Source organism: Dermochelys coriacea, chromosome 4 (assembly GCF_009764565.3).
Source record: "Dermochelys coriacea isolate rDerCor1 chromosome 4, rDerCor1.pri.v4, whole genome shotgun sequence".
Classification (NCBI taxonomy): domain Eukaryota; kingdom Metazoa; phylum Chordata; order Testudines; family Dermochelyidae; genus Dermochelys; species Dermochelys coriacea.
In genome coordinates this window covers 82,939,309-82,967,303 of record NC_050071.1, presented here as the reverse complement: position 1 = coordinate 82,967,303, position 27,995 = coordinate 82,939,309, and the positions used below count along the sequence as shown (strand labels likewise).

At 40.2% G+C, this 27,995-nt stretch overlaps 1 protein-coding gene across 3 annotated transcripts in view; it reads left to right on the top strand.

The window, feature by feature from the left end:
- Positions 1–5,345: 5,345 nt before the first annotated feature.
- PDLIM3 (PDZ and LIM domain 3) overlaps positions 5,346–27,995 on the top strand; it is a 40,564-nt gene continuing 17,914 nt past the window's right edge. The window contains exons 1-3 of one of the 3 annotated variants that reach the window (XM_038400759.2): positions 5,346–5,715; positions 22,924–23,075; positions 25,203–25,287. In XM_038400759.2, the coding sequence (XP_038256687.1) occupies positions 5,623–5,715; positions 22,924–23,075; positions 25,203–25,287 (330 nt within the window). In that variant the 5' untranslated portion in view covers positions 5,346–5,622. The remainder of the gene's footprint in view (positions 5,716–22,923; positions 23,076–25,202; positions 25,288–27,995) is intronic. The other 2 variants (XM_038400762.2, XM_038400761.2) reach the window with 2 other exon arrangements.

The window sequence follows — 27,995 nt, the reverse complement described above, 5'->3', positions numbered from 1 at the left end:
AGCTGTCAACATGGGGCACCAGGAAAGATGAGAAACTCTCAGGCCCTGCGTAACCACTGGGTGGCACTATGGAGATCGTTCTCCATAGTCATATATAGGGCATGGGGGTAATTGTCCTGCTCTGCTTGGCATTGATCAGGACTCAGCTGGAGTAGTGTGTTCAGTTTGGGGCATGACAAACTGGTGAGAGTCCAGAGGAAAACAATGAAAAAGATAAAAGATTTAGAAACCTGACCTATGAGGAAAAAACTGCACATTTATTCTTGAGAAAAGAAGACTTGGGCGGGGAGAGAGGGGGAACATGATAACAATCTTCAGATATGTTAAGGACTGTTATAACATAATTAATCATACAAAACAGACAATTAAATTAAACTTCAGCAGCACTGAAATCAATTCCACAGGACCGTGGCTGGCTAGCCATCTGCCCCTTCATCATCTAGGAAGCACATATCAGCCCTCTCTAGAGACCCTATATTTTGCAGAGTGCCTGCAAAATCACCAACTTTTGGTTATTTCAGAACAAGAGAGGGAGCAAGTTCCAGAGTCTTGAAGCCCTCATAGAGAATGATCTACCAGCCTTTTATAATGAGGGGGACCAGCCTGAACAGACCTGCTGGCACACCTCTGGCAGTATGGCAATGGTAGAGGCGATCCCTCAGTTTAGGCCAGTCCCAGGCCATTTAGGGCTTTATAGATCACGACCAACACCTTAAACTCCACTTGGAGACCAATGGGCAGCCAGTGCAGGTTCCAGAGCAATGAGGCCACGTGCTCCCAGTGAGATGTCCCTTCAATAAGAGAGCACATACATTCAGCACAAGCTTCAGTCTTTGAGTAGTTTTAAGGTGTAGTCCCATGCAGACCATACTGCAATAGTTTAATCTTGAGGTGACAAAAGCATGGATACCAGTGGCAAGGTATGCTATGGAAAGAAAAGTTCACAACCTCTTAGGCAGTAAGTTGTTTACAAATGTTATAGTACGTTTGTTGAAAACAACAGGCAATATAAGTGGAGTCTAGTAAATTATTTTTTAATACTTTTCAAGAGTATTTTTACCTACCTCTATAGTAAGTTATGTAATAAATTAACCTAACATAACTGAAAGACAAATATATAGAAATTAACATTGAGATATTCTAGTTCTCATAGTACCATTTCTTAGAGAATTGCTTAATAGCTTCCTTACATAATTTTAAAAAGTGTGAGAGAGAGTTAATTCTCTGAGCATACAAAGACATTATTCTGATCTGTTGCCCAGGCACAAGCCCTTGCTAGTTTTATTCCAAATTAACTCTTCTGGAATGAGCCTGCTCAGTCTCCAGTGTCAGAATGGGCTTTAACTTTAAACCAAATAAGGCAACAGCTTGCCAAACTTGGAGGTGACGTTTGATTCTAGCTATTAACATGGAGCTGAGCCACAGATGAATGAATGACTGAACGGACCAACGATTCCTTACTTCCAGTGAGCATTACAGTCCTAACCTAACAGTTTCTATCAAATTTGCTATTGTCTGTCAGAACATAAAAACAAAACCTCTAGATACATTTCAATACACTAATTAGATAAAGAATGTAATTTCCATTCAGAAAACTACACCTTATAGAAACACATCTCCCCTTTAAATCAAAAACATAGAAATACTTTGTGATTTAGTTATTAAATACAAAAAACACATTTTAAATGATGCCAGGTTTGAAACATAATCTAACAACAGAAAGGAAATTCCCATGTAACGTGATAACTGTATCCTTAACTCATGCTAGAGTGATAAAGGCACAACAGAGATATTGTCAAGGTTGGTAGATTCAAAATTTCAGGCAGTCAATACTATGATAATGGGATGTATGGATGGATGGATGGATGGATGGATTTGTCGTATTTTTATATCTGTTTGCAAACACAAGCTAGGCTTGGGTTTTCAAAGGAATCTAAGAATATTAAGTGTTTAAATTCCAATGAACTTCAAGGTGAGTGAGGCATCTAATTCCCTTAGGGACCTTTAAAAATCCCAGCCATATTTTATATGTGCCTCTTTCCCTTCCTTCACCATACACTTCAGTGTTGTTTTTAAAAAGATATTTTAAAAAATCAGTGTCAAAATCTCAGACAACATGAAAGCCCTACAAAAAACCAGTGTGCCCAGAGAGGCAACATTGGGTTTATTTTAATAATTCAGTTTCCAGCTTCTTAGTTGTTTAGAAAAAAATCACTTAGAAATAATATATTTCACAAATTTACAAAAAAAGCCATGTCAGCAAAATGTTATTTTTGTATTTAATGTTTCTTTGTTAATTTATGACAGACCTTTAATGCAGGCCTTAAACAACTGCAAGATGCCTACTCACCACTGCAAAGAGGCAAGCTTCCCATGGCAAGTAAGAGAGGGGTTAAGTCTTCAACTTCTGCAGGATTTTAAGAAAAAATTCTAGCCCCTCTGGTTGCAAAGGTGAGCCAGATATAAACCAATATAGTGCTGTCTTCCTACAGACTGCTCCAGTGAATTCCAGCATTAGAATGATATTAATAAGAATCTGATCAGTTTCAGTCTTGCTATTTAGAATCTCTGGGCAGCAGGAGCAAGCACTGGAGCTATGCACAAGGGAGGAAGACAGGAAAAATAGAGATTGAGGCCTGGTCTACAGAGTTGGGTCGACATAAGGCAAATTATGTCGACCTAATTATGTCAGTGTACACACTAAAGCCTTGTCCCACCAATGTAAGTGCTCTCCTACACGGACATAATAATCCAACTCCACCACCGCAAGAGGCATATGTCGGGTTTTTTTAGGGCAATGCAGGGAAGGTGTACACTCTGGGGCTCAATTGACCTAAGTTATGCAATTTCAGCTACATGAATAAAGTTGCGGGAGTCGACATAGCTTAGGTCAACCTTTTTCAGTGTCTATACCGCACTGGGTCGACGGGAGAAACCCACTCATTGATTTACCTTATGCTTTTCATTCCGGAGGAGTACCGGAATCAACAGGAGAGCAATTGGTGATTGATTTAGCGGGTCTTCACTAGATCCGCTAAATCGATGCCTGATGGATCAATCACCATGCATCAATCCCCCAGTAAGTGGAGACAAGCCCACAGTGTCTGTGTAGACACTGTGTTATTTACATTGGCTGTCTTGTCAATTTCACAGCTGCTGCCCGGAGGCTCCCAGCTCAGGGAGCTGAGAAGCCTGGACAGCTGGCCCCCGCTCCCAGCCAGAAGCCAAGAACCCAGGTGGGCTACTGCCAGGGAGCTGTGCCGCATCACTTCCCGCAGCTCCCATTAGCCAGGAATGGTGAATCGTAGCCACTGGGAGCTGCAGGCAGCTGTGCAAATGTAAACAAAATGTCTGGTGGCTTGCCAGTGGATTACCTTGATGGACCACAAGTTGCCCACCACTGCTTGAGGGCATAATGTTTTGTGAAAGTATGGCCAGAGGCCCATAGTGCTGCTTAATAGATGTCAATGACTGGCACTTCATGAAGTGAGGCTAATGAAGCTGCTTTGGCTCTGGTAGAGTGAGCCCTCACATCCTGAGGAGCTGAAGTATCCACTGACTCATAACAGAGCAGGATACAGCCTGAAATCCACCTAGAAAGTCTGAGAAGAGATTGCTTATCCCTTCATCCATTCTGCCAATGAAACAGTCTTAGCAACCTCCCAAATGATTTTGTTTTCAGAAGGTAGAGTGCTAACACCTGGCATACATCCAAGGAATGGAGTCTCCTATCCGCCACAGGATTAGAAGGGCATCTCCCCTGGAATCCTGACCTTCAGCCCCTTTGAAGCAATATATCTTGTATACAATGATATAGTATTCCTGTCTTCTTGTGATGCAAACAGTTCCCAAAAGGAGATTCCCATTGTCTGAATATGCTTTTCACCATGGAATCGTGTGCCTTATATTTGGGATTGATTGAGAAGTGTCTGCTGAGGCTGTCTGCTAATATATTGTGTAGTGTCAGGAGGGGTGTTCTTGACAGAGTAAGCTGGTGGCAACTACACCAGTTCCAGAGGTTAGCTGCCTATATGTAAAAAGTGTTAGATCTCACTCCCCCTTGCTTGTTGAGGTATACAGTGTTGTTATGTTGTCTGATATCACGTGAATATGATGGGATTGTATGACTGGTAAGAATTGTTTGCAGGCCTCTTGGATAACTCTCAGCTCCAGGATGTTTATGTGCATCTGGGACTTGTGAGGAGTTCATATTCTTTGTGACGTGAATTTGTACAAATGGACGTCCCACCCTAAAAGGAAAACATTTATAATCATGTTTTCTAGGGTGGGGATAAAGTGAAGGGAACTCCCATACACAAATGTTCTCTGTTCTCCCACCAAGCTAGAGAGTCCCACACTCTTGGATAGATGCAGGGGAGAGGGAGAATGATTAACTCATCCATATTGGACCATTTTATTATCATTAAGCCAAATCCTTAAACCTTTACCCAGTTTTCTCTCTGTCTTTACCCTGGCAAAACTCCCACTGATTTTAGCTAATGTTTTGTCTAATTAAATACAATGGAAAAGTGGAAATTCTATCTCAATACAAGGACTAAGCCCTTAGCAGCAATAACAGACAAGTGATGTGGAGTCAAGGTTGTCAGTGGAGAACTGGAACAACAGGAACACTTGCAGACTAACTTTGCTAGTATAAGATACTCGTGGGGAACTATACCAGCACAATAGGAAAGGAAACATCTAAGAACAGCACCACTGGAAAATCCTGTCTCTCTTTTCCAATCAGATACAAAAGAAATGTGACTCAGGATGAAGCAGAAAGATGGAAAGAAAACATCAGCTGATGCAACAGAAACAACTGGGAGCCAGAGTGAGCAGCACAAACTGAACATACCTGCATAAGAACAAGAGTCCAAGACAATGCCAAAAGAAGAGAAGTGGTTATCTATTACACTAGTTGCATTTTTGTTTCCAAGTCTATGTATAAAAAATATCTATGACATTGATAAACATTTTCAAGCCAGCACAAACATTTTATATGTGTACATTGTACAAAACATTATAGCCAAAAACTTCAAATGAAGGGCTAGAAAGACTTTGTGGTCAAGTAAATGACTGTATCACAAGCTGACTGAAATGCAAAATGATCATTCAGGAGGGACAAACCTCAATATTAATATTTCTTGTTAGGTGAAATGTTAATGATGCTGTGGTATGGTTAAAGCAAAGACAGTACAGTAATACAATCACAACATCAAAAGTGAGACCAGGTTGCTTTAAGAGAGAAACAGGAAGTTGTAACCTGAAACTTACTGAATGCTGGGCTGGGCGGTATACTGTGAAACAGCAAATAAAGTAAATCCATTTGCCGTAAACTTCACAGAGCATCCAGACTTTGTTTTACCAAAGTTGATACTCCCCCTGTGGGTGGAGGAGACAAGAGATAGGTGACGTCATACAGGAGCAGGGATAAAGTGCTGTTTCTGCAGCTGTGGGATGAGAAAAAACTTATCAGGCGTATAAAGGATCTGCTGCCCTGTCCAGCAAAGACACTGCTGACAGGACCTTTATTCCTACAGTTCAGCCTTCAGCTCCCTTTACCAAGCTAGGGAAAAAAGAAAAATAATCCAGTAATAGTAGTGGTCATAAAATTGTTTTACAATGCCACAGAACGTCATTCTCCCAGGACCTGCTCCTTGGGGATTCAGACTGACAGGAGGGATAGATTTTAACCAGCCTTTGATCATAACCAGGGTATGTGTTCTTTTCTATTTCCCTTTTATTTATTATTTTTAACATTGTTTTAGTTTTTGCTCTTTGACTTTTCTTGAATTAAGCAATAAACGAGTGAATTAGCTGCAGGTTGCATTTATTACTGTTGTTCAAATTTAGAGTTGCTGAAAGGAGACAATTTTGAAATGATTTGTGTGTGTATGAATTTTAAAGAGACTGTTTTATCAGGCAAAAAGGGCTTCATTCGACTCCTGCTGATTCCTCCAAAACGAAATTCGAGTGTCAAGGGGACACTGGCAAGGTAAGAGGACAGTGTGATTTTTGCAAAGCATTCATATTTCACTTTCCAGTTTCGGACCCCCAGGGAACCAGAGACGAGCCTAAGATACTGACCATACTGCAGCTCTCACCAGCCCCAGTAACTGGCCCATGTGATTCTTGGAAGAGAGGGGGACTTGGCAGCTGTTCCTTGTGGCTGGATATTTGTATACTAATCTTCATGTCAGCTTGAGTAAAGAAGAGTTTAATACAAATCTTTAACTAATTCAAGATCTGTGTGTTGTGAGCAAAGGCAGTGGGACCATGTTCCGACAAATGTACAGTTCTGTGTTTTCATTTATTTTACATCAGTGATTTATTACAAAGTTATTTTACCATGAACAAGCAAGAAAAAAAATCCTATGCATTAACTAGTGGCTTTTAGTGATACTCAATATTAATCTCTTATAGTACTTCACATTTAAAGAGGATTAAGAACACAATCCCTCCTCTTTTTTATGTATTTTAAGATAGTATCCTGAAAACTGGCATTTATTTCAGAGGTTGTCACTTAATGCAACACACACAAATCTATTTTCCATTCTTAAAGCAATAGCAAAACATATTTCCTGTCCATTAGGTAAACTTAGTTTAAGTACATATTGCTGAATTGGGCTTTACGTGACATACATCAAATACCAGAATCAGCATTCTTTATTTTCTGCTGGTTTACAGTACTTGCACATACTGAAAGCATGTTTCATTATTCTCTTCCACCTCATTAACATAGTTTTGGAAGTACTGCACTGATACTCAAAATTTAGACCATATCTTAGTGCAGTATTACATAAGTATCAGAACTTGTAAAAATAAATACCTCTGATGATGCCATGCAGTAAAAGTACGTCAAACAGGAGTTTATAGAAATGATAAGCACCAAAATTCTACAGTAAATTACCCTAGTGTAAATCAGAAGTAACTCCATGTAAGTCAATAGAGTTACTCCACATTTATACCAGCATAACTGAGATCCCGTTTTGCCCTTAAAATGTAATGCTCTTAATTTGCTTGATGTTATATAAACTTATATGCTAAATGTTTGTTGTATGTGACATGAAAACTTTGGAGGGAAAAAAAACATGTTGAGTAAAAAGAGTGAAAAATGTCTAGATGTATTGGGACTTCCATTGCCTTTTATGGACTTACAAGGGGGAAATAGTTTCCATTATCTCCAATGAAAAATATTTTAGCAGAGTCTGGTTTATATTTTCCCTTTGTTTAGATTATGTGCAATGAGGTTTAAAATTATACTAACAAAAGATAAATTACATTTATTTTAATTTTCTGAGGAATAAATAACTTTTCCATTGACTCATCATCATACCTACAGAGTGCTTTGAGACAAAAAGCTGCTGGTTTGTAGCAAGATGTCAATGCTCATTAATCATGTGTTTCAAGTGGAAGAACTGTTGATATTATGTTAGCTGCATGGAAACTTTTTCAAGACACCATAATAGAGGCTCAACTAAAATGTATACCCCAAATTAAAAAACATAGTAAGAGAACCAAAAAAGAGGCACAATGGCTAAACAGCAAAGTAAAATAAGCAGTAAGAGGCAAAAAGGCATCCTTTAAAACGTGGAAGTTAAATCCTAGTGAGAAAAATAGAAAGGAGCATAAATTCTGACAAATGAAGTATAAAAATATAATTAGGAAAGCCAAAAAAGAATTTGAAGAACAGCTAGCCAAAGACTCAAAAAGTAATAGCAAAAAAATTTTTAAGTACATCAGAAGCAGGAAGCTTGCTAAACAACCAGTGCGGCCATTCAAGGACGATAAGGCCATTGCGGAGAAACTAAATGAATTCTTTGCATCAGTCTCCACGGTTGAGAATGTGAGGGAGATTCCCAAACCTGAGCCATTCTTTTTAGGTGACGAATCTGAGGAACTGTCCCAGATTGAGGTGTCATTAGAGGAGGTTTGGAACAAACTGATAAACTAAACAGTAGTAAGTCACCAGGATCAGATTGTATTCAACCAAGAGTTCTGACAGAACTCAAATGTGAAATTGCAGGACTACTAACTGTAGTCTGTAACTAACATCAGGTTCTGTACCAAATGACTGGAGGATAGCTAATGTGACGCCAATTTTTAAAAAAGGCTCCAGAGGTGACCCTGGCAATTTCAGGCCGGTAAGCCTGACTTCACTACTGGGAAAACTGGTTGAAACTATAGTAAACAACAAAATTGTCAGACACATAGATGAAAGTAATTTGTTGGGGAATATCAACATGGTTTTTGTAATGGGAAATCATGCCTCACTCATCTACTAGAATTCTTTGAGGGGGGTCAACAAGCATGTGGACAAGGGGGATCTTGTGGATATAGTGAATTTAGATTTTCAGAAAGCCTTTGACAAGGTCCCTCACCAAAAGCTATTAAGCAAAGTAAGCAGTCATGGGATAAGAGGGATGGTCCTCTCATGGATTGGTAATTGGTTAAAAGATAGGAAACAAAGTGTAGGAATAAATGGTCAGTTTTCAGAATGGAGAGAGGTAAAGAGTGGTGTCCCAAGGGGTCTGTACTAGGTCTAGTCCAATTCAACATATTCATAAATGATCTGGAAAAAACAGATAAACAGTGAGGTGGCAAAATTTGCAGATGATACAAAACTACTCAAGACAGTAAAGTCCCATGCTGACTGCGAAGAGCTACAATCTCTCAAAACTGGATGACTGGGCAACAAAATGGCAGATAAAATTCAATGTTGATAAATGCAAAGTAATAAAACATAATCCCAACTATACATATAAAATGCTGGGGTCTAAATTAGCTGTTACCAATCAAGAAAGAGATCTTGGAGTCATTGTGGGTAATTCTCTGAAAACATCCATTCAATGTGCAGTGGCAGTCAAAAAAGCTAACAGAATGTTGGGAATCATTAAGAAAGGGATAGATAATAAGACATAAAATATCATATATAAATCCATGCCTCTGTATAAATCCATGGTGCGCCCACATCTTGGATACTACATGCAGATGTGATCTCCCCATCTCAAAAAAGATATATTGGAATTGGTGAAGGTTCAGCAAAGGGCTACAAAAATGATTAAGGGTATGGAGCATCTGCCATATGAGGAAAGATTAATAAGACTGGGATTTTTCACCTTGGGAAAAAACCGACTACATTTGATATGATAGAGGTCTATAAAATCATGACTGGTGTGGAGAAAGTAAATAAGGAAGTGTTATTTACTCCTTCTAATAACACAAGAACTAGGGGGTTACCAAATGAAATTAATAGGTAGCAGGTTTAAAACAAACAAAAGGAAGTATTTTTTCAAGCAGTGCACAGTCAACCTGTGGAACTCCTTGCCAGAGGAAATTGTGAAGGCCAAGACTATAACAGGGTTCAAAAAAGAACTAGATAAATTCCATCAATGGCTATTAGCCAGGATAGACAGGGTGGTGTCCGTAGCCACTGTTTGCCAGAAGCTGGGAATGGGCGACAGAGGATAGATCACCTGATGATTACCTGTTCTATTCATTCCCTCTGGGGCACCTGGCATTGGTCACTGTCGGAAGACAGGATACTGGGCTAGATGGACCTTTGGTCTAACCCAGTATGGCCATTCTTATGTGGCTTCACTCTGCTCTTGCTCCTGCTCTTGTGGGAGAGAGGTTTATGTTGAAGGGGGCAATTGAGTATATGACTACTAAAAACCCAATTTTCTAACCCAGAGGATCACACTTACTGACTTAGGAATTTAAAGTTGGTTCAGAAACGTAGAAGCTCTGTCTTTCCTTTCCTTTCCCGATCCTGATGCATTTTTCAAATGACTGAGCAGAAAAGTGCCACAGTGAAGAACTGAACCTGTGCTGCTACGAACATTAATTCCACATGCTGTGTACTTGACAGTTATCTCTGACAGAGATTGCTATGTGACAGAGAATAGATTTAATGCTTTTAACTTGTTATACCAGAATGGGGAAATTAATCCATTTAATGTGATATCCTTTCTTTAGTAGAGGCCTTTACCTGACGCTTTAGAGGAAGATGAAATCTTCCCAAATGTACTAGTTGTTCGTTACTATAATGTGATTGGAAGGGATTCTTTCTTGACCACAACTGGAAGTCAGCTTTTTTGCTTAGATTCTGAAGCATAATAATAGCCCATACATTTTTAATCCTAACTAGTGTAACTGCAGATTTTATCCTTATTTATGAGCCTAATTAGTTTGAATCTTATTTAGCTATTGATCTCAAAAATATCCTGGGGTTTTGAGTTCCACAGCTTAATTATAAAGTATGTATAAAATATTTCTTGCCATGCATGGAAATGTAGCAGTGCAATATTCATAGAGACAATACAAGATACAGTTTCATTAGCATTGACACAGTGGTGATGGTACATTCCATGCTTTTAATGGAATCTTTCTTTCTTCAAGAATACAAGACTTTGTTAATCTGTCATTTCCTGGGAAAATGTATTTAAGAAAGTACAATCTCAGTGAGCAATTTTATATGTGACGTAATACTTAAGAACTAAGAGAGAGAGAGTGAAGTGTTTTTCTGGGCAGTTACAGAATGCTTCCAAACATCATAGAGGCATAAATGTCTTAAGTACTAGGAAGTGCAGTAATCTCCCATAAATACACTGCCTGGCAGTGGAAGCAAGGGATATTTGGAAATGGATAGGCAAAAATTACATATAAATGGTCTGTTCAGAGCACACTAGAGAGACTATTCTGTATCTGTAGGAAGTAATAATTCCGGATCTGATTCCACATGCCTGACGAGTCATCAGTGCTGGCTGCAATGACAGGAAATTGAATTCAGAAGCCAATGATTCTACACTTCATAATTAATTATTATTATTATTCCAGTAGTGCCCACAATATGCTAAGGAAGAGGGATTATCAAAGGAGAAAGCAGTGGTCTTAAGGATCAGTTCAAGAGGACGTTCCATGAAAGAGCTGATATGGGAAACTCTTCAAAGGGGATTAGGAGAGAAGAAGATAAATGAGCAGCCTAGGCTGTGACATAATAAGAGACAAAACCAGGTGCAGGAAAGCCTGAGTTTTGAATGGCCTTGAAGGTGAGGACAAGAAGCCTGAGCTTTAGGCAGCAGAAAAATGTTCTTGGGGGAAAGAGAAGGGAGTTAAACAGCAAAAGAAATAATTCTATGGTGTAAGAAAGAAATTTCTATATAAAACATCTGTGTCTGAATTTTTTTAATCTGTATCGTGTGTGCATGTGCATACCACATCACATGTATACATACACACTTGTGAGAGAAATAGTGGAATTCCAAATTTGAGAGATGAAATGGTTCTGCCGCCTATCACGTTCTACAGGCAGCTTCAAAAGAACTTAATTCCATGAGGATGAATTGTTCCAGTAATGTATTTACTTTGCAATTTGGCAGTGTGTAATATTGTTTTATCGTGCAAGTAAAAAAGTATTCCTGTATCGAAGGTTTAATTGAAATTAAATGGATTTCTAGAAGTCAGTAGAGTAGTTTTATTGACTGGAATTGTACTGGGAAAGGCAAAAGATATTCCTTTTGATGAAGGTGTGAGTAATATGCACATTGCCCTGGGACAGGAAATACTATAGGTGGACAGACAAATTATGCATCTTTGTTACCTCTCTCTTGCAGGGTTTTTAATTCCATATTTTCCAATCAGTGGTATGAGGTTCTCGTTAGGACAAACTTCCAAAATACGAATTTTTAGACTTGTTTAGAGTATCAGTTCTCCAAGTCATCCTCCTGCTTTAATGTTAAGTCTCTCTCCTTAATCTAAACAAAAGCCACAAAACCTAGATATCAAGTAATAACATCGCGTTAGAAAGCAAAAACATCAAGAAAACAGAACAGTTCATCTACCAGGGCACCACCATACTAGCCAATGGAGACCTCAAGAAGGAACTGACATCAATAATAGGAAAGACATCCACAGCATTCACAAAACTCAACAAGGTATCAAAATCAAAGATATACCGCACCAGAACAAAACTGAGAATTTTCAACTAAAATAATCTTAGTATTAACATATAGCTGCAAAAGCTGGAGATCTACCAAAAAGTGAGACAGAAAACAAGACAACTGCAAAAATCAGTGTCTATGAAAAATTCCAGACACTGAATGGAAGGACTTCAACACCAACAAAAAGATCTGAAAAATCACCAACCAGCAGCTCATCTCTACCAGAATCAGAAGAAATCTCTAAACATATCTGGGGCATGTACATCACATGCCAACATGCAGACTCCTACACAAAGTTGCCAAGTGGAAACCAATTGGTGTGAGAAAACGAGGGCATCTAAGAGAATTCTTAAGGAGAACCCTTAGTAGGGAGGGCAGAACAGTGTTCTCCACACCATATGAAAGCGGTTGCAAATGACCGGGAGATATGGAGTAGACTAGTGTCTGCCATGTGCGCCGACATTGGCATGGGAAGGATGTAACGGAATGTAAAAATAAGTGTCCTAAAGAGACAGAGGGAAGACCACTAAAGAAGCCTGGGAATATCATTGAAAAAAATTGCAGATCATCGGAAGCCCAAAGCCATGTAAAAAAGAGATATACTGTTAGAGAAAACAAGGCAGAAGGGCTTTATATTCACGGTTGTTGAGAGGAGCGATCTTCCTTCCCCAATACTCTTACAGACTAGGGCAGTGGTTCTCAAGCAGGGGTATGCAGAGGTCTTCCAGGGGGTACATCAACTCATCTAGATACTTGCCTAGTTTTATAACAGGCTACATAAAAAGTCAATACAAACTAAAATTTCATACGGACAATAACTTGTTTATACTGCTCTATATAGTATACATTATAAGTTAAGTACAATATTTATATTTCAATTGATTTATTTTATAATTATATGGTAAAAATGAGAAAGACATTTTTCAGTAATAGTGTGCTGTGACACTTGTATTTTTATGTCTGATTTTGTAAGCAAGTAGTTTTTAAGTGAGGTAAAACTTGGGGGTACAAAAGACAAATCAGACTTCTGAAAGGGGTACAGTAGTCTGGAAAGGTTGAGAACCACTGAACTAGGGGATTCAAAAACTGTAGCAAGGGAATTTAATTTTTTCAAAGTTAGGTATTTACTTTCCACTTACACTGCCCCAATACAGTTTATCCTTCATCCCAGGATCTCCCCTGTCCCTTGGCCTTTACATGACATTATTCCATCAATTTAGTGCTACACTAGTAAGATCCAACAGCTGGGGCAGTGTGAAGTTGAGAGACATGGCCAGGCCACTTCTGAAGAGCTGAAGGGGCAGGGCTAAAGACTCCCAGTCAACAACCCGGATGACACTTGCCCCACCAGCACACACACAGAGCTGCATCAGCAGCTACTTCTGAGGCTCAGGGGGAGGAGATTAATCTGAAGCTTCTCCTTTCCACAAGACCTCCAGAGAACTAATGATCTGATCTGCAGAGAGCAAGAATCCCTGTAGAGCACTGGCTGTTCAGCCAGGTAAGATTCTACCATATCAAGGGGAAAGGAAACACTGGAATCTGCTTAAAAGTGTGCTATTGTGCAAGAAATTTAAAACTTTCGGCTAGTAAAAAAGTGCAAAGTTTTGTTATGACAGTTTTGTCAGATATTTTGCTCCTCTCATATTTGCAAGAACTTTGGCCCAGATTCTTAAAGGTATAAGGTGCCTAACTCCTACTGATTTGAAAACCTTTCAGAATCTAGGCCTTTGCTCTTGTCCTTTCCTCAGATTAAGAATCTGTAATCACTCTATCACAATCATGCCTCACCCCAAGACAAATGTATTAACAACCTTTATAGACCTATCAGTTTAACTCATTTACTCATTTACACTGTAAATAGTGTTAAACCTGAAAACAGCTGATGGTGCATTTTGTAAGGAGACATTTTCAAATGTACTGAATTAGGAGCACTTTCTTTCATTTATTTATTTAAAGCTTAAATTTAAAGCTCTTATTAGAGTGAGAAACTAGAACTACTTTAGTACTTATTTATTTATTTTATTTTTATTATTATTATTATTATTCATACTGTCATCGTGCCCATACGCCACAACCAAGTTAGACCCCTTTGTACTAGGTGCTGTACAAATATATAATAGATGCTTTTAATGTAGGTAAGTTTAAATGCTGTCTCAAATTTAAATATGCCCGTGAGAAATTACCTTTCTAACAGATATTAGGTAGAGTGAAGTGTTACCTGATAGAAAGGTGGTTTTCAACTGCATGGTAGGAAAATTTGACAGAGATGTTCCATAGAAAACCCTGTGTAAACTTAAAGCTGGAGAAAAAAGTGTTCTTGAAGTATTTCTTACCCCATTTCTTGGACATGGGAGGATGAAGACTGACTAACTCCCTTTTGGTGGTTAGGAGATTTATGGCACAAATATTGCACAACTTTCCCTTACTTTTGGACCTGTTCTCTCTGATACTTGGAACTACTGGTTCTCGTAGAAATCATAGTATCATAGAATCATAGAATATCAGGGTTGGAAGGGACCCCAGAAGGTCATCTAGTCCAACCCCCTGCTCAAAGCAGGACCAAGTCCCAGTTAAATCATCCCAGCCAGGGCTTTGTCAAGCCTGACCTTAAAAACCTCTAAGGAAGGAGATTCTACCACCTCCCTAGGTAACGCATTCCAGTGTTTCACCACCCTCTTAGTGAAAAAGTTTTTCCTAATATCCAATCTAAACCTCCCCCATTGCAACTTGAGACCATTACTCCTCGTTCTGTCATCTGCTACCATTGAGAACAGTCTAGAGCCATCCTCTTTGAAACCCCCTTTCAGGTAGTTGAAAGCAGCTATCAAATCCCCCCTCATTCTTCTCTTCTGCAGACTAAACAATCCCAGCTCCCTCAGCCTCTCCTCATAAGTCATGTGCTCTAGACCCCTAATCATTTTCGTTGCCCTTCGTTGTACTCTTTCCAATTTATCCACATCCTTCCTGTAGTGTGGGGCCCAAAACTGGACACAGTACTCCAGATGAGGCCTCACCAGTGTCGAATAGAGGGGAACGATCACGTCCCTCGATCTGCTCGCTATGCCCCTACTTATACATCCCAAAATGCCATTGGCCTTCTTGGCAACAAGGGCACACTGCTGACTCATATCCAGCTTCTCGTCCACTGTCACCCCTAGGTCCTTTTCCGCAGAACTGCTGCCGAGCCATTCGGTCCCTAGTCTGTAGCGGTGCATTGGATTCTTCCATCCTAAGTGCAGGACCCTGCATTTATCCTTATTGAACCTCATTAGATTTCTTTTGGCCCAATCCTCCAATTTGTCTAGGTCCTTCTGTATCCTATCCCTCCCCTCCAGCGTATCTACCACTCCTCCCAGTTTAGTATCATCCGCAAATTTGCTGAGAGTGCAATCCACACCATCCTCCAGATCATTTATGAAGATATTGAACAAAACGGGCCCCAGGACCGACCCCTGGGGCACTCCACTTGACACCGGCTGCCAACTAGACATGGAGCCATTGATCACTACCCGTTGAGCCCGACAATCTAGCCAGCTTTCTACCCACCTTATAGTGCATTCATCCAGCCCATACTTCCTTAACTTGCTGACAAGAATGCTGTGGGAGACCGTGTCAAAAGCTTTGCTAAAGTCAAGAAACAATACATCCACTGCTTTCCCTTCATCCACAGAACCAGTAATCTCATCATAAAAGGCGATTAGATTAGTCAGGCATGACCTTCCCTTGGTGAATCCATGCTGACTGTTCCTGATCACTTTCCTCTCCTCTAAGTGCTTCAGGATTGATTCTTTGAGGACCTGCTCCATGATTTTTCCAGGGACTGAGGTGAGGCTGACCGGCCTGTAGTTCCCAGGATCCTCCTTCTTCCCTTTTTTAAAGATGGGCACTACATTAGCCTTTTTCCAGTCATCCGGGACTTCCCCCGTTCGCCACGAGTTTTCAAAGATAATGGCCAAGGGCTCTGCAATCACAGCCGCCAATTCCTTCAGCACTCTCGGATGCAATTCGTCCGGCCCCATGGACTTGTGCATGTCCAGCTTTTCTAAATAGTCCCTAACCACCTCTATCTCTACAGAGGGCTGGCCATCTCTTCCCCATTTTGTGTTGCCCAGCACAGCAGTCTGGGAGCTGACCTTGTTAGTGAAAACAGAGGCAAAAAAAGCATTGAGTACATTAGCTTTTTCCACATCCTCTGTCACTAGCTTGCCTCCCTCATTCAGTAAGGGGCCCACACTTTCCTTGGCTTTCTTCTTGTTGCCAACATACCTGAAGAAACCCTTCTTGTTACTCTTGACATCTCTTGCTAGCTGCAGCTCCAGGTGCGATTTGGCCCTCCTGATATCTTTCCTACATGCCCGAGCAATATTTTTATACTCTTCCCTGGTCATATGTCCAAGCTTCCACTTCTTGTAAGCTTCTTTTTTATGTTTAAGATCCGCTAGGATTTCACCATTAAGCCAAGCTGGTCGCCTGCCATATTTACTATTCTTTCGACTCATCGGGATGGTTTGTCCCTGTAACCTCAACAGGGATTCCTTGAAATACAGCCAGCTCTCCTGGACTCCCTTCCCTTTCATGTTAGTCCCCCAGGGGATCCTGGCCATCTGTTCCCTGAGGGAGTCAAAGTCTGCTTTCCTGAAGTCCAGGGTCCGTATCCTGCTGCTTACCTTTCTTCCCTGCGTCAGGATCCTGAACTCAACCAACTCATGGTCACTGCCTCCCAGATTCCCATCCACTTTTGCTTCCCCCACTAATTCTACCCGGTTTGTGAGCAGCAGGTCAAGAAAAGCGCTCCCCCTAGTTGGCTCCCCTAGCACTTGCACCAGGAAATTGTCCCCTACGCTTTCCAAAAACTTCCTGGATTGTCTATGCACCGCTGTATTGCTCTCCCAGCAGATATCAGGAAAATTAAAGTCACCCATGAGAATCAGGGCATGCGATGCATGAAATGCAGTACAATAGACAGCTTACAACGATGGCTTTCAGTCAATATTTGTGTGTTTACATACAATGAAAATCAGCATTATTTGCTACACAGGTAGTACTATCCACCAGATTGTAGTACGGATGTAGTTGTGTGCATCTGGTATATTTAACAGATTGGAGAGTCCTGTTTTCTAACGCAGGGCTAAATTGTGGTAGTTAAGCATTACCCTGTGTCACCCTAACAGAATTTCTAGAAAACACTGTATCTCAGGTTGGAACAATGTCTCTGTATCTTTGCAGAGAACAGTTGCTTTTAGTCACTAGAGGAATACTTGATTGGTTACCACAGGTTTTAAAGCATGTTTCCTTTACCATGAAAGAAATCATGCCAAAATACTATTGGGAATGTTATGAGTTGGGTGAAATCTAGTTCAAACTGATGTATGAACAAGTCCTCCATTTAAGGTAGCTGTAAGAGACAGCCAAGAGACCACACTGAAAACAAAGCCTAATAGAGTCTGCCCAGAAACTAGCACCATGTGGGCAGAGGGGACACATTCAAACATGTGCATGGCAGTGTAAAAACACACAGAAACTGAGAACAGACAAGAACTGGGAATGGGGGGAGAATAGGGAGAAACCCAAGTAGCAGCCTGTAAGCACATGTGATCATGGAAAAAACTAAAGAGATCTTTTGGATCTTGTGTTGACTCAAGAGGCAGTAAGGTAAGAAATTGCTCTTTTTGTTCTTGATTCCTTCTGCATTCACAGTCATAAGACTTTTTACATTATTTGTAAATAAACAAAATTGCATAAAAAAAATACCCAACTTTACCAATTTCTGCTCCCAACTGGAGCAATCTACTAGACACTGTATTTTTAGCAAGCAGCTCAGGCCAAAAAGGGGTAACACTGGAGTCAGAAATGGGATCCAGTTTCCAAGTAGAGAGACTGTGAGCTGGTGGTATTCCTGTTGAACCAAAATGCAACAAATAATGGAGGTTCTTGCAGAAATAAAAAATGGCCAGCAGGATTTAAAACACGACCTCAAATAGGAGCTGGAGACTTCACAAAAGGAATTAAAGACAAGACCTAAAACAAGATCTAAAACAAGAGCTGGAGGTTTCCCGGAAAGGGCTTAGAGAGAACTTGCAGGTTGAGATGAGTTTGTTGTATGGAGCTGCAACTAAAAAACACTTGGATAGACTGGGAAACCCAGTGGCAACACACTCAGGCTAGAATGGTAAAACAGATTGATGAGGTGAACAACAATGTGATTAAAGTTTTTCCATGAAGCAGTGGAAACCAAACAGGCTTTGGCCAATTTGGAACTTGCTGAGATGAGTTGCAGCATGGGCTTGAGTTGAAAATTCAGGTCCAGAAGGAAATCAAAGGGTCACAGACCACAGTGGAAGGTAGCTGTCTGGATGAGGAACTGAGCCAGCCAGAGGACTAGGGTAATACCAGATATTTACAACAATTTTCTGCCCCATTTGTAACCCACAGAGACTCAGAGGGGACAAGTCAGTTTGTCCCAGCTCAAATAATGAAAAAACTTCCTGGCAGAGGTGATGCATGGAAGGACATGCGGGGTCACATGAACCCCCAGATTTGCTGGTTGGCTTATACAGAACATGCTCACATGGACTGAACATGCTCAGTAACGCTGCTGAAGCTGACTGCCCCCCCCCATCAGCAAGCACGGGGGTCATCTCTTCTGGGAGGCTCATTTGTCTCAGTTCAACATTACAGCTCAAATGAATGGCTGGGAGGAGGGACAGAAATGGAGGTTACTATCAGCCAACTTGGGTGGCCCAGCTCTGATTGTGCTACAGAACTTACCCACAGAAAAAAAGACTGAGTTAGCCAGACCTGGTACAAGCCCTTGACACGCAGTTTGGAGCTAGCCATCAATCTGATCTGGCCAAGGTACAGCTAAGAGGCTAGAGCTAGAAGTAGAAGGAAAGAAGAAATCCCACCTCAGCTGGCAGAGAACCTGCAAAGTCTTATTTTCCTAGCATCGCCAGATACCATGAAGGCTCTCAGCGCTAAACTAGCAATGAACCAATTTATAAATACTCAGCTGGACTTGGATTTGCAAATCAAAATCAGCAAAAGAAATCCAATTTTCCACAAAACTTGAATCTTTTCTTGTAACAATGTCCAGAAGAGAATGTAGCTGCTAGTGTAGAAGATGGAAGCTTATTACCATGAGCCCTATAAATACAGCTCTGTGGTTTCATGTGTATGATGAAAGAAGAGATTCTAATCTGTTTCAGGACCTTATTGAATAAGAAGATAAACTGATAAATTTGGGGTGTAAAACCAGGGAAAATGGCAATAATGCAAAAATTAAAGGAAACAGTTCAGTTAAATGTTGGTACTGTGACAAAATTGGCCATAGAAAGGATTGTTATCAATGTAAGACAGGTCAAGAGAGACTCTTGTAAGTGTCTAGTGAAAGCCTCTTTCCCAGTTCAGGAAATGAAGGAACACCAACCTGAAGGGGCAAAGGTTAGGGGAGATACAAGGATCAACCCCACAGATTTTGTTTAGATCTTGGCAGTTAAACAACAATAATGGGAGTATAGCTAATAACACCATAGAAACATTAACCTAGGAACCAATCCCTGTAACAAACCCCATTGCCTACTCTTTCCCAATATCTACTCTCGCAACACCATCAGAGGACCCAACAACATCAGCTACACCATCATGGACTCATTCACCTGCACATCTACTAATGTGATATATGCCATCATGTGCCAGCAACGCCCCTCTGCCATGTACATTGGCCAAACTGGACAGTCTCTCGTAAAAGGATAAATGGACACAAATCAGACATCAGGAATGGTAACATACAAAAGCCACTAGAAGAACACTTCAATCTCCCTGGACATTCAAAAACAGATCTAAAAGTAGCCATTCTTCAACAAAAAAAACTTCAAAAACAGACTTCAAAGAGAAACTGCAGAGCTACAATTCATTTGCAAACTTGACACCATTAATTTAGGCTTGAATAGGGGCTGGGAGTGGCTGGCTCACTACAAAAGCAATTATTCCTCTCTTGGTATTGACACCTCCTCCTCAATTATTGGGAGTGGACCACATCCACCCTGACTGAATTGGCCTTGTCAACACTGGTTCTCCACTTGTAAGGTAACTCCCCTCTCTTCATGTGCCAATATATTTATGGTTGTATCTGTAATTTTCACTCAATGCATCTGAAGAAGTGGGTTTTTTTGCCCACAAAAAGCTTATGCCCAAATAAATCTGTTAGTCTTTAAGGTGCCACCGGACTCCTCATTGTTTTTGTGAATAGATTCATAGATACTAAGGTCAGAAGGGACCATTCTGATCATCTAGCCCGACCTCCTGCACAACGCAGGCCACAGAATCTCACCCACCCACTCCTACAAAAAAACCTCACCTATGTCTGAGCTATTGAAGTCCTGAAATTGTAGATTAACATGGCTACCCCTCTGGTATTTGGCTAATAACTGTGTAATCCATGTCAGGAAAGGTGTCTTACAAACTCAGTCTGTAAAATTCCCTGTAAAGATATGGCCCGGGTGGGATAAATAATTTGTAGGTAATTGGTTTGCAGTGGAAAAATTGTCCTGCCCCTGGGGGCATTATAACAGCTACATGCTTTGGAAGCTTTCCAACAAAGGAAAGATGGAGCGTGGCTGAAATCTGTTTTGAGACCCAGGGTCTCAGGGTAATCTTAGCTGCTAAAGCTCTTGTGGACCTGAAATAAAACCTGATCCCAGCTTGTTTGCTGAACGTTTCTGACAAGCAGCAAATAGAAAAAAAGGGAAAGTGATCAGCATGCTGAAAAAGGCTTTTGTGACTGTTCCTCTCTTGGCCTATCCATGTTTCAAATCCCCTCTCATATTGGGCACAGAGGCTAGTTCTTACAGTTTGACGGACAGAATTTCAGCTTGCCTGCCTGACCACCTCCCTCCTTCCCCCCCCCATCTGAAAATGTAGCTGTGGAAGTTGAGGCTAGAAAAGTTGTTACAGAGATGAATTCCCCATTCAGATAAAAGGGTCTGCTTCAGCCAACAAGTTCAGCAGAAACGACAGGCATTCCTCAGGGGCTGACTGAAAAGTGATGTGAAACTATCCTGACAGAAAGACACTGTAGAAATGTAAATAGTTAAGCTTGTATCAGTAGTAATACGTTAAATTATTTCTTTCTGTTTAGGATGGGGTTATTGGGTGTCATTATTTTAGGCCTCATTGGGATGACAGGCAAAGCTGAAGTGAGTGGGAGGTATTATTGTAGGTGAAACCTTATTATGGCTGAATTAAAATTTCATTCAAACTGATGTATGAACAAGTCCTCCATTTAAGACAGTGTAAAAGACCATTAAAGGGCCACAACTAAAATAAAGCCTAACAGAGTCTGCCCAGAAACTAGCACTATGTGGGTGAAGGGTTCAACTGGGTATTGTGACCAGGTGTGTGTAAGGATGTGAAAATACACAGAAACTGAGACCAGACAACAAGGGAGAGAGGAGGAGGGGCAAGAAAGCCGACCAGGAATCTGTAAACACAACAGGCATGTCTAGACTGCAGCAGCAAGTCTCAGAACCCGGGGCAACTGACTTGGGCTCACACTACAGGGCTAAAAATAGCAGTGCGACATTCTTGCTCAGGCTAGAGCCTGGGCTCTGAAACCCAGTGTGGGTGGAGGGTATCAGAGCCCAGGCTCCAGTCTGAGCAGGAACATCTTCAGAGCTATTTTTAACCCTGCAGCATGAGCCTGAGTCAGTTGATCCAGGCTCTGAGACTCTCTGCCATCGTTGTTTGTGTGTTTGTTTTCAGGGTAGATGTACCCAATGTGATCCTGGAAAAAAACTAGAGAGAGAGCTTTTGGGTCTGTTTTTGGCTAATGAGGCTTGGGGGCTGTAAGATAAGAAATGCTCCGTTTGTTCTTGGTTCCTTCTGCATTGAGAGAGACAGGATTTTATACATTCCTTGTAAATTAAAAAGATTGCATGAAAGAAAATACCAGACTCCATCAATTTCTACTTCATCTATTTCAACTGGAACATCCCAAGGGACCCAAACTTTGACTAGCTGCTCAGGTTGATTAGGGCCAACAGGAGGAACAAACTCCTAAGTCTCTTCTCCCATTAAAAGCTGTTTTTTCTCTTACCCAGCAGTTGAGAATGGTCTTTTGGTAAGGATAGAGGGGTAGCTCTGCTTCAACCTCAATGATGGTCAGTGTCTAAAAGGTACAATCTAGTCCTTAAAGACTGTGAATTAACAAATCTGTTGAGATTAAATGCTGGTGTGGTGTAAAATGGTTTATCTGGTTGGATTTTAAATGTCACCATAATATTTTTCTTGTAAATTAGAGGGCCTGTATAGAAATGTAGCGTCAATTTAGAAGTGTGTAAAATCTCATGTTCGCAGGCAAGGATGACATCCAGAATTTGTGAAGGAGGTCCTTTTTAGATCATAATTATAGTTGCCAGCCTTTCCTGTTTGAAAATATGCAAATATTCTGTCTGGATTTATATTTTATTAGTTTAAGAAATATTTAAACTGTTTTACACAGAAAAAGTATTGTAAAAAGCAAAGAAAAATTTAACAGCTACATACAAAAAATAAAGGAAAAACAAAGGGGATGCAGAGGAAAATAGATAAAACCTGAAAGAGTTTCTACATGGAGCTGGATTTTTTAGGAAATGTGTATTTAAAAAAAACATATTTTCTTATTTTCTTTTCAAAACCAAGAGGTGACAGCTTAGCTGTAAAGGTAGAATTAATTAGGAGAAGTGAAAAATTAGAGACAAAGTGTGCACTCTCAATTTTTTTTGCTTGTTTCTGAGAAGGCAAAGATATTCCTGCTGTAATTTTTGTTTTTAAAATTGGGATTACATTACATTTTAGTCTCAAACCTGGTAAAATATTGGAAAATACACAGAGTATTCAAAAAGTGAAAATTATGATTACTGATATTTAGAGAGATTCACAGATGTGCTTTAATTTAAAAAAAAATAGTAAAAAATAATAGGTTTTTTCTTATATCTTTTAGATTACGCCAGGAAGCAAGGCTTCAGCAGCCAATTTAAGTCCTGGTGATGTCATTCTAGCTATTGATGGCTATGGTACAGAGAACATGACTCATAATGATGCACAGGAGAGAATTAAAACAGCATCACATCAACTTTGTCTCAAAATTGAGAGGTATTTCATTATATGTATGGATCACAACACCATATTTACTTTTGGAAGAGACATTAAGAAACTGAGGTCTTTTTTCCTCTGATCTGATGACTGACTAAGTAGACATTACTTATTCCATGGATCCTTTCAAAAAGAATAAGGAATGATCTAATTGACAGTATTCCATTTCTTAATTAAACAAATTCCAGCATCTAAGATTCTGTGTACGATATTTCTGAATTCATAAGGGTTTTTACCCTTGCTGTCCATTGACTTAAATAGGTTTTGGATCACGTCTATAAATCTTGCACATCAGTATTATTTTTGTAGCACCACTAATGTGCATGGAACTTTATAGACATACAAGAGACCAGGGGTCCAATTTGCACGGTGCTGACCATCTCTTCGTCAATGGGAACAGCATCTCACAGGATCAGGACATTACAATTTAGGGCCCCAATTCTGCAAACACCTATGCACATACTTAACGTTACTAACATGAATAGTACCATTCACATCAATAGGACTACAGATGGTAGTAAAGTTAAACACATGCAAAACCAGTTGCAGGATCATGGCTTAAAGCCTCAATTCAGGAAAGCATCTCTACTGAGGGTGGCATTTAAGCATGTGTTTACCTTTAAAGTTTGAAGTCAACATGAACTTAAGTACATATTTATAAGTTAAGTGAATGAGTAAGTGTTTTCCTGAATCAAGGTCTAAATTAAGCAGACAGCATAACAACAAATGACTCATTGCTTTACACAATGCTTTGGGATCACAAGAGTGCAAGGTGCTTCATAAAATTATGTTTTCTGTGCCTGAATCTGCAGCTGTAGTTCTCAAAAAATTTCTACTAAAATTCTGTGCATGGGGCAGCTGTACACTCAGTCCCTAATTTACCAGTGTTTTAAATATATGAGCCACAGATGAAAATTTAACTCAGTCATTAAATTGCCACAGAGATAACTTTTAAAATATGCTGACCATATTACTGCAGTTCTCCTTTTCACATCAAGAAACATGTTTATTGGAGAGAACACTGTCTAGTGGCTTACAGTACAGGTTTGGGAGTCAGAGAATCTACATTTTGTTTAAGGCTCTCTCACTGACTTGATGTATGTCAGTGTTAGGGCCTGATTTTCAAAGTAAAGTATGTGTAATTCAGCATGTAAAAATTCTAAATTTACACACATAATTACTACTATTATGCATGCCAAATGGGACGCAAAGGATCATTTGCACAGTTACCCAGTCTGCATACACAACTGTAACAAATCATGCTTAAATTATGCTTTTTACATGTCAATTTCACTTACCTAATTTTGAAAAACAGGCCATAAGTCTCTGCATTTTCCCAATTGAAAAGACTGAAATAGTAATAACTTCACATGGTTGTTTCTCAGGCTTGCTTAATTCATGTTTGTGAAATGCTCTGAGAATCTCAGGTGAAAGGTACAGAGGGCCTGCTCCTGGTATCACTGAATTCAGCAAAAACAACGAGGAGTCCTTGTGGCACCTTAGAGACTAACAAATGTATTTGGGCATAAGCTTTTGTGGGCTATAACCCACTTCATTGGATTCATGGAATGGAAAATACAGTAAGCGGGTATAAATATACAGCATATGAAAAGATGGGAGTTGCCTTACCAAGTGGGGGGTCACTGCTAAGATGAGAGTTGCCTTACTCACTTGGTAAGGCAACTCCCATCTTTTCATGTGCTATATATTTATACCTGCTTACTGTATTTTCCACTCCATGCATCCAATGAAGTGGGTTATAGCCCACGAAAGCTTACGCCCAAATAAATTTGTTAGTCTCTATGGTGCCACAAAGACTCCTTGTTGTTTTTGCTGATACAAACTAACACGGCTACCCCTCTGAAATCTGAACTCAAGAAGAGACTATTATAGAGCCATACATAATCTTTAGTACAGTGTATCTTCATGTATAACTTACTATGTATGTTTTCTGACTAGCAAATACACAAAAACACCACATAAGATTCTGTCCATGTCATTAAAAGAATTTGATATGTTAAAACATTCAAAAGGATTTTTGAACAACTTCAGATTTTAAGTTTGCAGTGTATATATTTCATGTATATATGCCATATTTACGGGAGGGATTTTTTCTCTTATTAATAGGGCAGAAAGTAGATTATGGTCTCCACAAGTTTCAGAAGATGGCAAAGCACATCCCTTTAAAATAAATTTGGAAGCTGATCCACAGGTACGAAGTTTTGTAAATCACCAACACACTTCAATATAGCTTTTCACATTCTAAATTGTCTCATTCATTGTCATTATAATTATTTATAGCACATTTTCTCCACTGTCTACTTAACTTGATATAAATCATAAAATGTATTAAATACATGGACATAATTTTAAATGATTGACATTTTAAATTTCACATTTACATTTAAATGAAACCTAAAATTCTCTTGTGGAAAAACTGCAGAGTGCCTCAAACATACTCTGAAAACTTTACACTTCACTATAGTTTTATTATGGAAAGAAAATATCTCCTTTGATACTAATGTTGTTTAAATTGCTGTATCTCTTTTGATATTTCATCCATCATATTTTTAATTTCTTCAAATGGGACTAAAGATCAAATATCAAAATTATTCAGTTATAATACCATAGTAGTCTTTGTGATGTGACAGTCAGTTGAACAGGGTGGTCCAGTAAGTTTGAGTCTCTTTATTTCAATTAACAATTGTGGTACCACGCAAAGCCACAGAGCCTCAGAAAATTGCAAATTCTGAATTTGTGGAAGACTAAACTATTCAGACAAAAATCAGATGGATTAGTCATAAACTGAAGCAATCTATCTATAGCTAAGAAAGGTAAAATCCTTATCCCTGCACACGAACAAGGCAAATGAAATGTTTGAATTCTCACCTGCCTAGAACTTACATAGATGTCCTTGTACAGATCAGCATGTGGGAAGGATATCCAGCTCCACACTGATCAATCTACAACTAGCCACTTTAACTGTAGCTCTAGAGGCTGTAGGGCAGAGGTGGGCAAACTACAGCCCGTGGGACCCTCCTGCCTGGCCCCTGAGCTCTTGGCCCAGGAGCCTAGCCCCCCAAGCCCTCCCCTGCTGTTCCCCCTCCCCTGCAAACTCAGCTCACTGCGCTGCGGCGCAATGCTCTGGGCGGGGGGCTGCGAGCTCCTGGGGCAGCACAGCTGCAGAGCCTGGCCTGACCTGGTGCTCTGAGCTGCGCGGTGCGTGGCTGGCTCCAGCCGGGTGGCTCGGCTTTAGTGCTGCCAACCACCAGTGCTCCAGACAGAGCGGTAAGGGGGCAGGGAGCAGGGTGGGTTGGATAAAGGGCAGGGGAGTTTGAGGGGGTGGTCAGGGGGCGGGGGGTGTGGATAGAGGTCGGGGCAGGGAACAGGGGGGTTGAATGGGGGCAGGGGTCCCGGGGGGGCAGTCAGGAATGAGAGGAGGGGTTGGATGGGATGGCAGGGGGCAGTCAGGGGCGGGGGGTCCGGGGACAGTCAGGGGACAGGGAGTGGTGGATGGGGCAGGAAACCCAGGGGGGCCATCAGGGGACAGGGAACGGGGGGTTGGATGCGGGGTCAGGGGCCAGTCCACGCCTGGCTGTTTGGGGAGGTACAGCCTCCCCCAACTGGCCATCCATACAATTTTGGAAATCCCATGTGGCCCTCAGGCCAAAAAGTTTGTCCGCCCCTGCTGTAGGGGATAGATTTCAGCATGTGGTTCGTAGTGCTTTGTTCCATTTGCCATATATTCTCTAACCTTAATACATACATATTATAATTTCAATCTTAGCTGAAAAAAGATTATTATTATGCTGGCAGGACAGCATCAAAACAAATATTTAAATATATTATACCATGATGGATTACCATGACTCTCTATTCTACAATAAATTTAGGAACAGACTCCATCCCAGTGAATTCCATGAAATAAGTGATTCAATCCTGCCCTGACAGGCTTTTAAACATGAATATAATCTCAATGTTCCAATTCTACCTATTTCTCCCAAATATTCTACAAACCTTTGTATTAACTAGTACAATGTATTTTAGCAAAAATAGTATAGTAATTTTAGCAGTATGATACAGGGCCTCAAGAAACGATACAACTATTTCATATGCATAGTTTTGTGGGGTATCTAGGACATACACAGAAGAAAAGACTTTTGTAATGTTAGGGTTTCCTCCAAATGGAAAAAGCTGAAGAAAAAAAAAATCTGAGTGACAATAAGCCTACACCATTATAATTCTATGCCTAAAAGAGACAGTTTTTTAAAAACATATAATGTAGTTAAACAATTAAGTACTATTTGGCTACAAGTTATTGAAAAACTGCTTCTGCTATAGCAGTGGTTTTCAACCTGTGGTCCATGGATCACTATGGCTGCGCGGACTATGTCTAAGGGGTCCACGAAATGTTGTCATTACTATAGAACAGTGGTTTTTAACCTGTGGTCCATGTACCCCTATGGGTCCTCAGACTATATCTAGTATTTCCAAAGGGGTCTGCACCTCCATTCGAAATTATTAAGGAGTCCACAAATGAAAAAAGTTTGAAAACCACAGTGCTATACTAAACAGTCAACATTCATTTGTATGTCTACTTCTTCCCTTAAAAGTGAAATAATAAAAGTTTATATATAGTCAGCAACAGATAGGTCCTCAGAAAAGTAGTTGAGCTTGTAAGCAAATATGATGAACCATTTAAGGGAGTATTTATATTTGAAATCAAGTACAATCATTCTAGAGCAGTGATTCGCAACTTGCAGCCCGCAGGTTGCTCACCACTGTTCTAGAGCATCCATCATCCTGATCTACTCTGCACAAAAATGACATTATTAATTCTGTTTCTGAAATAAGTGAAACTTTAAATTAAAGGAGATTTATTTTACTGCATATTTAGACACAACACCTGAAGCCTGCTAT